A 13,862-nucleotide genomic window follows, 5' to 3' on the forward strand; every position below is an offset into this window, starting at 1 on the left:
GTGATACTGTTTATTGCGGTTTGTATGATCCATCATTTCTATATGACATACGATCATCCACATAAATTTTTCATAGTAAAGGTGGTTATACATGTAAAAACAGAAAACACTGTGTCGCTCACATTAATAACGTTACACATGGCCTTGTCATACGAAATTGACATACGCTAATGAAAATACTGGTGAAGGTTTCTGTTAACCATGATTCAATAATTAGAAAATTCCGGTTCGCAAGAACTACTAATGCTTCTGCAGTATCCCCCGTGTCTTGATTGCAATCGTTCCGGGGGAAAAAGTTCGGTACTTCTGCCCTTCATGAAGCGAAATTAATTTTTTCTAATCGGAGGAGTATAAAACATTTTAGCAACTTGCCGCTCGAATTACTTTAATTTAATGAGGAATTTTCACATGCCTAAAACATTGACATCTTTGCGTAATGTTTAATATTCCCGTTTGTTGAACTTTTGTCATGTTCTGAATGAACGAGTAACAATGTACACACAACCTGTGGAGTTGCATTTATATATGTTGATAAAATCGTGTAGCATATGAAGCATATATCATGTTTTTGAAGGCCTTGAGACACTCTTGGTTGTCCCAGTGGGAAGTGTTCTAATAATGTTGATTGTCTGCCCTTTGGTGCGTTATTTGTGGACATGATTGAAAAATGTTACTTGGCATATGCGTTTTTAAAGGGGCTGATATGGACACCTGCTTGCACATAGCTGTCTCTTGCAAAAAAAAAAAAAAAAAAAAAACAAGAGTGGTGAGTGGTTTCAGTCAATCAATTGGTGCACCGTTACACTGGAAAAGTGCTATGTTATGGTTATTTTTGAAGAATAAGGAACTATGGTCACGGCTGCTTTGCCAGCATGTGTAATGTAAAGATCCCTCCATGATCAACGCAGATTAGGACATAATGTATTTACCGTAACTTGATACACTAATCTTATACACGGTAAGCGCAGTAGATTAATTTCAGTTTTCGGACGACTTAAAAATATTTGCGCTGTTTCACAGAATCGATCCCTCATCTTGAAGAGGTATAGTCAAAAACGCGCTCTTTGGCCTTTTACGCATAGTTCGTATGATCACATGCGTGAATTTTTTTTTTTTTGTATGTAAGATACAAGCTCCTGTCTGACGTGCCGCAGTCATATTGTGTAGATATACTTTACATCTACTGTAGCAGTTCCGCCTTACTGATGATTGTGAACAATCGAACTTTCGTAGTTAAAGACACTTTAACACAATTACAGCACGCTGGATGCAATAATCCAATTAGACTAAAGTTTCAATAAAAATGATAAGAAAACGTAAACAGAAATTGGTAATTTTCGACAGCACTTCAAGAGTTCAGCCTTCGCCAGGGCAGCTTAATTTCCCCATATTTGCAATATCCACTATTTGTACAGTTTCAAATAGAAAAGGCCCTATTTGGCAATAAAGATGAAAAAGCCTGGATCCAAACGGTAGTTATCCGAATCACCTCCGGAAAGTGACCGTTTGAAACTAGATCCACTCCTGACAGTTTCTCAAATTTTCTTCAAAACCTATCCATACCTTTCGATTAATGTTGCTAGTCCATAAACAGACGAACAGATAAACATTCAGACAAAAACACAACCAAAAACCAAAGACAATAATTTCTGGACCTCTTTACAGGTGGAAGGCAGATTACAATTAGCCACCCATACGTAATAACTTTGGGAAATAATTCTTTTTAAAACATAGAATTCTATATGGATGGTAAACGTCGAATTTACGAAAAGCATTCAAAAGCCGTAAACTGCCCCGTGACACCTTGGTGTCTCATTGTATATCGTAACAATTCAATTTACTAACGGCTGCACAGTCTTCAAACAAAGGCCGTTCTTAATGATGTTCTTGGGTCTCTAAGATTTTGCAGGGTAATTTTATTAATGGAAGCATTAACGTCAGTGTGTACTTCACAATACATTTCCAGGAAGCGTGAATCCTGATCAAAATGCCATTACGTCAGAATAGAGCTACGCCGAGCCGAAATCATTATCGTAGATCGAATGTATTCGGTTCTTGAGTTCTAACTCTATTCGTAAAAAGAAAAATGATGACAGTTTTGTTGTCAACATTGGTAAGTGGCGTGTACAGGGTAACACCCCCGGGGCAGTGACATACCATGCTGTAAACTGAGTGACGCACATGTTAATCTTATTCGTATTAGCGTCTACGATACATCCACCAGCTTTAAGTATGATTCTTTGCAGAAATGGTCTGACAGATCTGCCGCGAAAACTTAATAAGTCATGGATGAATCTCTCGTTGACCCGGCCCTGTTTTATGGATGGGTAACTGTGAACGTCTTTTAAAGCAGCCTTTATAGTAACGCACTCAAAGAACCGGGAGAAACCATGGCCATGCTACCTGTTGACATGTAGGAAGAGAATATGCGACGGAAAGTAGTTCATCATCTGATATTGGATTCGTGGTGTGCTTAAGTGACCTTTTACGTAGTGGGAGATTTCAGCCGCTGTCGCAGGCACGGATGGGTTTACTTTATTGTCTTATTGTCTCTGATCATCTATATCTATATGCCTGGGTTTGAGTAGGTGTATGTGAAGGATGAGTTTTGTAGTTCGGCGGCTGTTCTCTCTCTCTCTCTCTCTCTCTCTCTCTCTCTCTCTCTCTCTCTGACTGATACTTAGAGGTCACTAGGACCGAAGTGAAGCATTTTAGAGCCGCCCTTTGTTCTTTAAGTGTGGCGCTAGTTCAGGGTATGATTAAATTAAGTAAGGATGAAAAATTCGATGATTCTTAGGAAAAAAAGCAATGAAGCAAATATTGGAACAAGTGGGATCTTAGTATAGTGGCGATTACAGGGACACGTTTTTAGTTTCTAAACATATCTTCAATGTATTATTTTCAACTTCAGGGGAGATGCACTATTGTTTCGATTTATAATAGTGTAGAAGTTTTTTGACAAGATGTTATACCGTGCATTATATCTATTCATGTAATCAATTGAAATATTATGTAACATACATGCATATATAACAATTATTTCTTGTACATGTATAGAAAAGTCTCAAAAGCAATGGTATGGTGAGACGTGGTATGGTATGTTATGAAATGGTATGGTATGGTATGGCATGGTATGGCATGGTATGGCTAGGGATGAAATGGTGTGGTATGTTAAAATATGGTGTGACGTTAAACGGTTTATAAAGCTTTGGTATGGCGTGGCGAGGCATGGCATGACAAGGCATGGTACGGTACGGCACGGCACAGTACACTATGGTATGGCATGACATGCCAGGCAGGCACTGTATACTGTAGCTTGATATGGCATTATACGGTAAGGCATGGTGACATTAGGTATGGTGGAGTATGGTGACATTAAATGTGGTGTTATATAGAACGTGTTAAGGCGTATTGTGATATGTTATCTGGTAGTGTAGGATGGCATGGAATGTTACCTCGAAGGAAGTAATGTTTTCACCTCCATTTGCCTGTTTCTTTGTCTCTTACCAGTCTAACTCAAAAAGTTATGGATGGATTTTGATAAAATTTTAGGATATGTCGAAATGGGGTTACTTTAAAGTGATTAGATTTTGGTTATGATATATTAATTATTTGGTTTATTATGATAATATGCGGAATGATAGGATAGGGAATACTATAATTTTATGCGTTGTGGTACTGGCATGGTATTGTGAGGTACAAGTATGTTACGATGTGGTAAGTGGGAGCATGGTGTTACACAATATGCTCTAGTGGTATCTGGTGCGGAGTGCTGTGGCTGAGTGTGTCATTCCTGGGTGTGGTATAAACTATTGGAGTAATGCAGTCTGGCGTGGTTTTCTTGGTGCGGTTTGGTGTGGCGTGGTGTAGATTTCCATGGTATGGTAAGGTGGCCATTTTTTTATGTTTGTTTGCTTTTTTTTTTTTTTTGCTTTTTCGTGATTTTTAAAAGATAATTATAACAAAGTATTGCTGTGGTAAATTTAGTTGTTAGGATCAGAAGTTGTATAAACCATATCATATATTGCTGCAGTAACAGTTTTATTTACGGCACAATTATTGGTCGAGTCGTACCTGGATAGAGAACAGGCAAGCTCCTTGAAACATATAAAGAATTATAATGGGCTCAATAATTCTGTTTACTTTGTCCATGTTTACAAGTGGATAAACTGCGAAAGAACATGTACAGTGGAGTAGGCATTTGCTCGAAATAAACCATTAGGGTAAACTTTTTTCTTGGTTTGTTCGGATACAATATCTTGAGGCACAAACACTTTCTGGTGATTACCAAGGACAGACAGAAGGTTATAAGAAATTATTTACGACAAAAGGATTAAGAAACGAAGCCAATGAAAGAGATGATAACTGAAGTTTTATTGGTTTTCATTGCAAACCTTTACGTAACACCGCTTTGTTTAGATCAATATGTCGCATCCTAGGTATATGATTGATAAAATGTCGTTGATGAACTTATCCCATGTACCTTCATTCAAATTGTGCTAATATCTCCTCGCGTATTATACAAGGGTACAGTGCCAATGAGGTGTAATGGTGCCCCTGTCTGACTGGATTCCCCAAATATGTAAAGAGAAAAAAGTACAAAAATGTTACTAGCAATCTGAACACAGTGTGGTGATGTCGATCCAGCTATTATAGATTATTTAAGTCGATATTATGAAAGCTGAGGAGATCGTACTTTCAACATGGCTTCAAATTACACAGGTAATAAATAATAAATAATAATAAATAATCTGCGACAAGTAATGTTTCCGTATGTTTTTATTAGGAAAGTTTCATGTATACCGGTTAGGAGATAAAGTGCCTTTGTTATTCAGTGTTACGTATGCGTTCGCACTCCTGGGTAATTTGTGATATAGTCAGCAGGAATAGTAATTATCTCTTTCTAGTTAACAGCACTTATATTATAAATATCATCTTCCGGCCCATCCTTCATGACACTGTATGATAAATCAAGTGTAATCGAGTGAAAGTGTTTATGAATCTTATATCACCTAGTGGCCCTTAAAATAAATATGTCGTTATTACCTCTGAATTTACAAGCATACCCCAGCACACAATGGCGGATTTGGAAAACCAAGAAGCGAAATTTGGAAAAGATCGCACATTGTGGACATTTTGAAAGGGAATGCCTCTGTGATGTCATAAATGCCTATACTTTAGTTAAACCCATTTGAAATTACAAGCCAGCGTATGACCATGGAATCTATGACCCATGCCCATGGGCGCTGTACGCCAAGAGGAAATGATGGGACCTATATGTACGGCACGAACTCTCTGAACCCATCTTTGTACATACACGTATCGTTTCATTGCACCAATCACGGGATGGCGCAGAGGCCTTAATAGAAACCCAATAGATGATGTCGACCAAATAGATGATGGGTCGAGATGAAAGAAAGTTCCTGTAAAGGATGATTGATGCCATGTCATGTATTAATGCATGGCATCAGTGGTTTTCTTTTATAAGTGTAAACATATCTTGCTGTATCCATGTGTGTGTGTGTGTGCGTGTGTGTGCGTGTGTGTGTGTGTGTTTGACTAAGAGAGATCAAGGAAATGTAGAAAATGCTCCTTGAAATGGATTATGATCGCATATTTGACACATTCATACATGTGGATTTCAGATTTTACATTGGTTTGAAGAAAATGTATCTACATCAACTTGTTTTCTTTTTATGCAAATAGTTTTTGTCATTTGACCTTGTCAATCACAGATTTTCATAGATTTTTCTTTGTATGGGAAGAAAATTCAGTTCATCGTTTTCTGTATTTTGTGTTATAAGAGATATAGTTTTTTATTATTTTTCTTCATGTAAACAGTTGTATCAATTAACATTGCTCACTTGTTTTCAATTCCACATACATCAGACTACTAAATATTTCTCAAACAAATCCGCTAATCTTTCTTTAAAACTCAGTACTTAAACATGTGTCAACTGCTTCTTGTCCCTTTGTCAAATGTCATTCGAAATTGCACTAAACAGCAGCACACTTACTTTCAATCTATATCTCATTAAGATAAAGTAGTTTATGATTCCCCTCATCGTTAACACACGCCGAAGGACTATTTTATGATTTTCTTATTCCACACACTGCAGCGACAACCCATTAAATGTCATCTTGCAAATAGCATCCATTAGATGCCAACATCCAGACGCGTGCATGCGTCGTCAACTTCCGTTGGTGGAAATTCCGCGAGCGTACAGGATTCCCTGCAATATATCGCACACCGTGCACGGCTTCCAGGAAATCACTATGGTTCTGATAGAGATCGCGCAGCACAGATTTTGCTTCTTACTTGTTGCATAAATGCCCAGGTTTGGCTGGATGAATAGACGTGACATTTACCTAAGGCAGCTATCATCTGCAAGAAGTCTTTGCGTGTGGGTTGGTTGGTTAGATTACCGGGGACCGAGACAGAAAATACCACTGTTGTTCTCCCAGGTCTACATTGATATCGTCCTTGTAGAAATAAGCGACAAATAATCACATACTGTAAGGAAACACATGTATTTAAAAATACAGTGACTGGTTACCTACTTTTTGGCATTAATGCGGGTATATAAAGCGACACGATGAGACAACGGCTCGCGGAAGATTGTATTACTCTTACGGTCATTATTCTTTATTCCTGTAGGCAGCAGGCGAAAGCAGCAGCCAAGATCCGTTAAGGCAAACGGCGGTATGTTTGGCACAGCTGGGAGATCGGCAGCACGCAGACGATCTTCACTAGCTGGTTTAAACAACTACAGTCCGTCCCTGTTCACAAGACAACTTGGGAATGTCCCAGAGGGCGCAGACGCGGGCGTCGCGTACCGGTCTATGCAAAGAAGAAGAGCGGTCAACACATCGGATTTACGCACATGTGCCCTCGTTCAAACCAAACTCAAGACGCTCAAAAACTCCCCTTATCATGGGTAAGTATAAGCAATTGCTTTTGAATTGGTTGACAGTCATTTATATGTATATTAATAAGATTACACCACAGTAACGAAGATAAAAAGGGAAAATATTTTTTTCGTGTGTCTGGATCTTGAAACCCTGTTTTTCAAATCAAAACGGTTGATTTTAGTCATGTAAACACTGTCAAATGTCTCCTGTGACATACAGTAACCCTACGTGTGGGTTGATATGATACTTCTAGTATTAAGATTACAGTAACAAAGATAAAAAGGGAAAGTATTTTTTTCGTGTGTGTGTGTGTGTGTGTGTGTGTGTGGATCTTGAAACCATTTGTTTTTTAAAGCACCTTGCTTGATTCTTGTCATGTAAACACTGTGTAATGCATCCCGTGACATACAGTAAGCCTACATGTAGGTTGATATATATGACACTTCGCGTCTTTTCTGCCCTTAAGTCAGAAAAAAGGGCTCACCTACACTTTCATAAAGGCGGTCAATACATCAACCTAGATTAAGACCCGACCAAGGCAACATATACCTTCTGAGTGCCATAGAATACATGTAGAACCTGAAATTTTTTTTTTAGTAAAAATAAATAGTGCTTGCTATTTCAAAGGAAATATCTTTACACGTTTTGCATTTTGCTAAAAAAAAATCCCTAAAAAGGTAAAATGTATGTTCATTATTTGCAGCCACAGAAAAAAATTAAGAAAGTCATGGACTCCTGATTTTGGGGGAGTATTTGTGTAATATTTTAGCAAGGTTACCATGCATTTGTTCAAATCTAACAAAATAAGAAGAACATAAATATTAAATTGATCGAAAATGCATGTTTGAAGTTGAAAAGTACACACACAGAATGAAGTATCCAGGTAGTAGACTGTGACTGACTAAACGAACACAATCCCGATCATATTGCATTGACTTACAGGGAAACAAAGGGAGCCATGCGGCAATCTATTTTTCATCTTTTTCAGCGTTTCAGTTGTTGATGAATTACTACCAAACAGGTTACACAAAGAAGCAATTATGGAAAGAATCTCGGTTAAAACATTATAGCTTCTCGCTTGTTACAGATGCCGGTGTTCTGAAATGTATTATGGTGGCCTATTTACACCGTAATTGTTTGCATTAGTAGGCTTTGTATTTCTTTTTATACTTTCCGTAAATGGTCAAATCTTATCAAATGTCCATGTTGCCGTTAGTGAAACTCGTTTTTCGCTATAAAACCCGGTGTAGTATAGTGAATTTCAAGCCGAAGAGTGCGAATTGTTTGCATGAAATGGATTAGAACCCATTTCAGTGACCAATGCCAATTTTGAAAACTCAGATACATTAAGCTGAAAAAAAAGCCTCTAAAGGGGGTTGGAAGTTGAAGTGATCTTATCCAGTAAAACCTTCATACGCCCCGAAAAGTAGGCAATTATCACAACGTTGCAAAATAGGTGACAAAGGTCCATCATACGCGTGTTTAGAGAGATGTTGATATTTGTCACGTGATTTGAAAAAACTAAAAAAAGCATTCTGAGAGCGAAGACATCGGCCAAGACAAATAATTCACTAGCAATTAACCTTTATTTAATAAATGGATCATCCCTAAAATGTAATCTCATTTAAGTTACACCTTTTGTGACCTATCCTTTTCATTAAAACCCATCTGTAACTTTTTGAGTCAGACTGGTAAGGAACAGACGGAGGTGAAAACATAACCTCCTTGATGGAGGTAATAACAGTCCGCGTTAAACCATGTGCTGTAAAACCCCCCATTACACTGGACGGCGTCCTTTCTGCGTCCGTACTACGGCCCTATTTGGGAATAAAAAAATACTTTACGTGCCGACAACTGGCCAAAATTGAGCATTCATTTTGCAACCAAAACTATGCTTGTGCCTCCTTTACACAACCACAGCAATGCCAGTTTCATGGTCGAACAAAAGACGAAGAAAGAACGCCGTCCAGTGTAAAGGGGGTTTAAGGAAAATGAAGATCTTGACTTTGCGAAAATAAACTACAAATGCATTACACCACGTAACATAATAAAAAAAGGAAATGTATATAATTCTCGTTTTTCCAATTTGTTTTCCTTTAAAGCATAGCATACATCATCCAGCTTGATCTCAAATGTCAATGATTACTTAGAAACCACGGCGCCCCTGAGAGACACGGGTATTTCAGATAAAAACGGCTGTTTTCTCGTTTACCGTCCTTTTTTCTTCGTCTGTTATTGCCCTAAATCACAAAATTGCTCATACCCAGACAGAGCGGTTGTGATTAACGCCGCACTGTTGCGACAAGAAAAGGGCAATTGTTGCCTTAGCCATGTGGCCGTAGTGAGGTAAAACTGCCTTAAGTGACATAAACTAAACCATTACCAGTCCCCATAAATGTCGTATATCTGATCCATTAGGAAACATACTTCCCTTCTTTACCATGCCTTTATGAAAACCTCTTTCGTATTGCTCTGGTGCCTCTCACGGCCTGCGTTTAATATGTGATCTTACGTGTCCCTAGTGTGTCCCTTTAAAGATTATCCGGGGTACAAGATTGGGTCATAAATCTTCCTCCATTTCGTGGAGAAGAAATTCTCACGGTGTTTTGTATGGCACGTGGACTAAACGGTGCGCCATTTTTTTTTTTTTTTTTTTTTTTTTTGAAGTTGGCGAGAGCGATGCGACATGATACTGCCTACATCTTTTCAATGAGATTGAAAATCGATTGAAAACGGATGGAGCGGCAATTCATTTGCTTCACACAGGTGTTGACAACCAACTGTAATAAAGACCGTATGCATGCTTGCTGAAATAATCATATTTTTCATGCATGACTCTAATGTAAAGGTTTAACCCGTCTTGAAACCGCTGCACTGTGAATAAAAGGATAACAGAGATGTGTGGTAATGGCTTTTGACATTTTTGTGCCTTGGTTCAAACAACAGACTTCCATTTGTAACATGCTTTGAATTGTAAGGCGCGTCAGCTACGGAAATATTTGATTTATCGTTGTATACAATTCGGGCCAACTATAAAGACACTTCGAATCAGTTTGTTTCATTTTAAGATTTTGCGAATGCGATGCCATTCAATTCTTAACCATTTTCCTCATAATCAAATCAGCTCCAGTCAATTACAGAGGCACACCGTCTGTTGTAATAGCGCATCATAATTAAGGACAGCTGCGTATTCAACTTGCAAACTCACACAGCCATGAAAGCTAAACCGAACCTCAAATCTTTTGTTGACGCTTGCAATGATTTGCTACTAGGATTTCATGTTTACTCATATTGCAATACATTTATAGCTACATTGAGATGACATTGGCGTGAAATGCATGCATTTCAATATTTCCGAGTTAGTCAGTATTTTATTTATTTATCAGTTTTCATTTATTGGTGTTTTTCTGTAATTTGTCGTTGCGCGGCGAGAAATGCTCCGATTGCATAAGATCAAGAACTCGACTAATATAGTGTCACATTGTACCAGTAAAACAGCAAATGTACAGGTACTTCATGCATTCTGCAAAAGGCAATTATCCTTAAGAAGGGGTAAAGGATTGTTACTCACGCCTCCTGCAACCGCTTAAGGTTTTAATTTGTCTATATCTTTAAATTATATGGCGCGTTATGACGTTAATTAAAGACTCGTGGATCTTGAATGAAGCTTCGTTGGGAAGTTAGATTGGTGAAAAGATGGGCTACTTGGGCGGAAGAGTGAAAGACCTTAATTTGCTCTATAAAAATGTGCTCCAATAACTTGCCTTTTGTTATGTCTACGTGATTTACGTGTTGTTAAAATCGTGAATATTTAAACTAATAGTGTGATCCTTTGACATCAACAAGCTGTTCAGAAATCAAGCAAAACAAACCAAAAATAGTCTCAAAAGTGAGACGCATGAATATATGTGTGTGGGTGTGTGTCAGTCTGAATTCAAGTCCAGACAGATGTAATTTATCTGTATTGGATAATATGTGTGCATAGAAAAACAGTACCCCAGCCAGCCATAATACATTCCTTCTATTTCAAAACCTTATTTCAACCCTGAAGCAATGCTGACAAACTAATTAGAAAGCTAATAAAACGGAAAACACGGAGCTTGATGCTGCAGTTAGTGGTATTGTATTTCTATATTAATATTTCCAAAATGTTCAGGTTACAGTTTTTGGATAATCTCAAACAAACAGCAAGGTAATTATGTTGTATGTTTTGCATAACTGGGTTTTATCTCGCTCAATCGAGATTTTAATTGGCATTTCGCCGGGGCAGATTATGTAGGTATACTAACCTGCTTGGATTTGAACTTTGACTGTGTTAAATATACATTAAATAGCACTAACAGATACAGAACAACAAAAAGTAGCAAATCACCACCGATTATCTGAGTTTGACCTTTAAATAAGCTGTCATATTGAGATCTAGGTTTTCAGATAGTGAACTATCCTTTCATGTTTTTTTTAGCTCTCCATAAATTAAAAAGTTTCCCAGATGCCAAGCTATGTTAGTTACTCCATATAAATCAAATAATGCTATTTCTTAGAAGGTGTTTTTCGTCATATGATTTTTTTCAACAGTTGAGATGAAGTCGAGATAAAGATGCGCCAATTGTCTTTGAGTGTCCTTGGCTGAGTCTGTTTCTCCATCTTGACTATCACTCGTCGAGTTACCACATACCATCTCTTCTTTATTCTTCGTAAACGTTATTATAATTAAGTGTGTTTTGAACTCACTTCTTTGCCTGGTCAATATATACGGAAGAGTTCATCCAAATTTCCTCAGATACTCCTTGGGTCTTCTTTAAATATTTACACTACATTTACACTGGTACATCGCAGACACACTGGTGCCCTCTCCACTGCGATATACGCCCCAAAATTGCAGAGAAACTTTAAAATCTTCTATACTGGAATCATATACATTGCGTTCGCGTCTCCACCATTGTTGGCTCTTTGCTTGCCCCTGCTTTGACAGATGCAACGCAATCACTTGCCAATATGAAGCAGTTCAATCATTGCGGTAGTTGTGATCATTGCATCTGTAGTTTAAAGGTTAATTATCTACACTGGATTAAAAACAGGGGAAACAGGAAAAAAATATCAGTTACGCCCCCTTTTGTTGTCATGAAATATGATTATGGGATGTTTAACTGTAGACATTATGTATACACTGCGTAGAATAGTGAAATTATTAATTAAAGAAGCACAGATACCTAATGTACTAGAATAGAAAGAATAATTGACACAAAATGATATTCTAACACCAAGGCAAATCATAAATAGCAAAGGCAAAGTCCGCCACTTAAAACTGTAACGAGAGCATGTACTACAAAAAAATTGGCAAACTCTAACAAAGCTACTCTAAAAGTATTTAACCATAATGGGATGCCTACCCGGTAGATTTGGCACATGCACACTCATCCCCCCCCCCCCCCAAAAAAAAAAAAAAAAAACACCAGTGAACTCACATATAAAAGTGGTCAGCCTTTCAAAAATACGTCCTCTTGTCATGTTCAAACATGACATACCGTATGTGAAGAGAAAGAGATCATTTACTGGTAATATCATTACGAAGATTAAATGTATCAAGATAAGTGGAATGGAGAGGTGGGAGATGGGAGGCGTGCCAAGTTCTAGTGTAATGAAACTGAGTGTCCGTGTAATAGAAAGTCCAATCTCCTTTTAGATATAATGGTTAGGGTTAGCCTGACCTAAGTGGGTCAAAATGTAGGGCGAGACTTACCTGTATAAATGAATGGGAAGCGGACTGTATCTCGGGTGACTTTCTGCCACGTTACACAGGGAGTGCAAACTTTTTTTTGTTATCTATTCTAAGTCACTGGCCGGGATTAGACAATATCTCTAAGTTGTTGAATGTAGGTGTTGACGAAGGGGTAATAGTCAAGTTTCATTTAAGTCAGGCGTTAAGTATTGACTTTTGCTAGAACATTGGTAAAATTACAGACGATGCCGTCCATTGCATAATGTATCGTATTTAACCTTTCCAGATACATCGAATTGTCTAAAATTGTGTTGGAAGTTGTGACGTCAATGCGTGTAGGCTTACCTGTACAAGTTGTTCTCGTGACAGCTTTACGTTATATTATAGACAATACATCCTGGATTTCAACATACTCGGTATTGATGAGATGTTTTGTTTTCATTTATGTTTTTGTAACCAAAGAGTAGTTTTTATTCAACATGGAAATATCTGAAAATGTCAGTTCCTATTCTTGACTGAAGTAAAGTAATTAAATAAACGGTAGAAACCAAGTAGGACTCCATATCCATTTACAATTACTGCAGCCATTTTTGGTCCCAAACAATTTATTTGTAGAATGAAATAATTAACTTTCATCCCGGTGTAAGGAAACTGAGTGTCCGTGTAACAGAGAGTCCGCCCACCACATAGTTATAATGGTTAGGGTTACCAGTAGTCTGACCTAAGTGGGTCACAATCTAGGGCGAGGCTTACCTGTACAAATGAATGGGAAGCGGACTCTCTATCATGGGGGGACACTCTGTCACTTTACACCGGTTTTTCGGTCTGTTCATTCAACAATTCATACCTTAAATAGATGAAATATACAGGGTTGCTACTTAATATGGAATATTTTTTATCATTGTTATTTTTGAGTGCTGATTAAAATTTTTTTGGCTTGAGTCATTAAAAAAGTATGTCACTGAGTGATAATAACATCCAGTCTTCTGTTGTGAGATATTTTGTTCAATGATATTAAATCTGACATAAGATGCCATTCAAAAGAAAGGAACACCCCCAGAAAACCATATCAACAGTTTGATGTCAGTATAAACTTTGAGATAAGATATTAAAGAAAATGATAGCCTCCGGACAGTGATATGTTACACAGTCAAAGAACTCACTACAGTAAATCATGAAAAGTCAGTAATTGCGGGTATGACCTCCAGCAGCCGCTTGCAGCGCCCTCATC

The 13,862-nt window shown here is 37.8% G+C and overlaps 1 protein-coding gene across 5 annotated transcripts in view; it reads left to right on the forward strand.

Annotated features, from left to right (window-relative positions):
* Window positions 1-13,862, forward strand: part of LOC106170041 (voltage-dependent calcium channel type A subunit alpha-1) — a 150,133-nt gene that overhangs the window by 14,585 nt on the left and 121,686 nt on the right. For all 5 annotated transcript variants that reach the window (XM_087008330.1, XM_087008325.1, XM_087008327.1 and 2 more), the window contains exon 2: window positions 6,659-6,938. In XM_087008330.1, the coding sequence (XP_086864456.1) occupies window positions 6,659-6,938 (280 nt within the window). The remainder of the gene's footprint in view (window positions 1-6,658; window positions 6,939-13,862) is intronic.

The sequence above is a fragment of the Lingula anatina genome, chromosome 3 (genome assembly GCF_051362555.1).
Source record: "Lingula anatina isolate TDL-2025a chromosome 3, LinAna3.0, whole genome shotgun sequence".
Taxonomy (NCBI): Eukaryota; Metazoa; Brachiopoda; class Lingulata; order Lingulida; family Lingulidae; genus Lingula; species Lingula anatina.